This window comes from Eurypyga helias, unplaced genomic scaffold, assembly GCF_000690775.1.
Source record: "Eurypyga helias isolate BGI_N326 unplaced genomic scaffold, ASM69077v1 scaffold34197, whole genome shotgun sequence".
Classification (NCBI taxonomy): domain Eukaryota; kingdom Metazoa; phylum Chordata; class Aves; order Eurypygiformes; family Eurypygidae; genus Eurypyga; species Eurypyga helias.
The window spans coordinates 1-1,633 of NW_010262943.1; the positions used below are offsets into that span (position 1 = coordinate 1).

At 64.0% G+C, this 1,633-nt stretch overlaps 1 protein-coding gene across 1 annotated transcript in view; it reads right to left on the bottom strand.

Annotated features, from left to right (window-relative positions):
• Window positions 1–471: 471 nt before the first annotated feature.
• LOC104512782 (thromboxane A2 receptor-like) overlaps window positions 472–1,633 on the bottom strand; it is a gene marked incomplete at its 5' end in the record, with an annotated part of 1,847 nt that continues 685 nt past the window's right edge. Inside the window, 2 exon segments of the mRNA XM_010155891.1 lie at window positions 472–741; window positions 1,137–1,628. Coding sequence (XP_010154193.1) covers window positions 472–741; window positions 1,137–1,628 — 762 coding nt within the window.

The window sequence follows — 1,633 nt, forward strand, 5'->3', positions numbered from 1 at the left end:
GGTGGTGGTGGTGACTGTGCCCCCTCCCCACCCCAACTGAGGCTGATGGTGCCGGTGGGGGTCCCCATCCTGCCCCACACCCTCCTGAGCTGCACCCAGATGTGACCCCTGGGATGGGGAGGGCAGCAGGGCAGTCACCCCCCCACCCAAGGACCCCCCATGCACCTGGAAATGTGGCGGGAAGCGGCTGTGGCTCATTAAAGCAGAGACTGGAGGAGAAGGCCTGTTGCTCCGGCTGGCAGTCGGGCTGGGCCCCCCGCGTTCACCCCGGCAGGTGCAGATTGCTGTGCGAGCTGTGTTTTATTGGGGGATCACTCGGCTGGGGAGGGGGGAGCAGCCCGGTGGTCCCTGCCACCCCCTTGGCTACCAGGCTCAGGGAAGGCAGGGAAAGCCCATGGATGCAGGTGATGGGGACAATTAATCAACCTGGAGAGTGGCTTGTCCTCCCCTCAGTGTCTGTCCCTCGTGGCACTACTGCAGGACCGAGTCGGCGGTGAGCTTTCGGCGCAGGGAGGGGTTGAGGACAGGGTAGAGGGACACAATGGAGGGCCGGGGGCGCAGGCTGGGGTACACGCGCTGCAGCACAGCCCGTCGGAAGAGGATGTAGACCCAGGGGTCCAGGATCTGGTTCCAGGTGACCATGCGGATGTAGATGAGCAGCATCTTCTGCGTCTCTGTGGGCAGCATCTGGACCTGGCCACTGGTTGGCAGCTGCTGCAGGACCGTCTGGACGATGAAGATCTGGGGGGGAAGAAGGGGGCAAGGTTTCAGAGAGATCCATGCAGAGGCCATGAGCTGCCCAGCGTGGGGGAGATGATGAGGTCCAGGCTGGGCATTGGGCCTGTTGGAGAGGGGTCTGGGCTGGTTTGGGGCAGCTGCTACGGGGGGAGCACCCAACCTGCCGAGTGGTGCTGAGCCCTAGAGTCCATCACTCAGGTGCCAACCCAGGGTGCAGAGTTGTGGCGGGGTGACACCAAGACTCAGGTCCTCACCAGGAGGGACACCCCCAGAGCTGGAGCCTCACTGGCAGGGACATGGCAGAGGGAACACTCAGACCCTCACCAGGAGGGGCACTGGGGTGACACCAGGACCCAGGGCGACATGGAGGGGGGGAACACCAAGACACAGGTCCTCACCAGGAGGGGCATCCAGCAGATGGTGGCGATGATCATGATGCCCACGAGCTGCACCATCATCTCTACCTCGCTGTCCCGGCGCCGCTGCACCGACTCCCGGTCATGGTACACGCGGCAGAGCGTCACCACGCTGACTGTGTTAAAGATGAAGGAGAGCAGCACAGAGAAGATGCCCAGCAGGGCAAAGACCAGGCAGAAGATGATGTTGCCGGTGTCAGGCAGGAGGGTGAGGAAGCACCACGAGCCGGGGTACTGCAGCGTGTACCGCCCCAGCCCCAGCACCGGCAGCAGCCCCAGCAGGCAGGAGAAGCCCCACACCAGCCCCACAATGGACCAGGCACGACGCTTGGAGATGCTGGTGGAGCGGGAGAAGGGGTGGTTGATGCCGAAGAACCTCTCGCCGGCCATGGTAGCCCCCAGCAGCAGTGGGCACTGCCCAAAGAAGACCATGGAGAAGCCGAGGAAGTTGCAGAGGTGGCAGCCGGGGTCCACCTCAG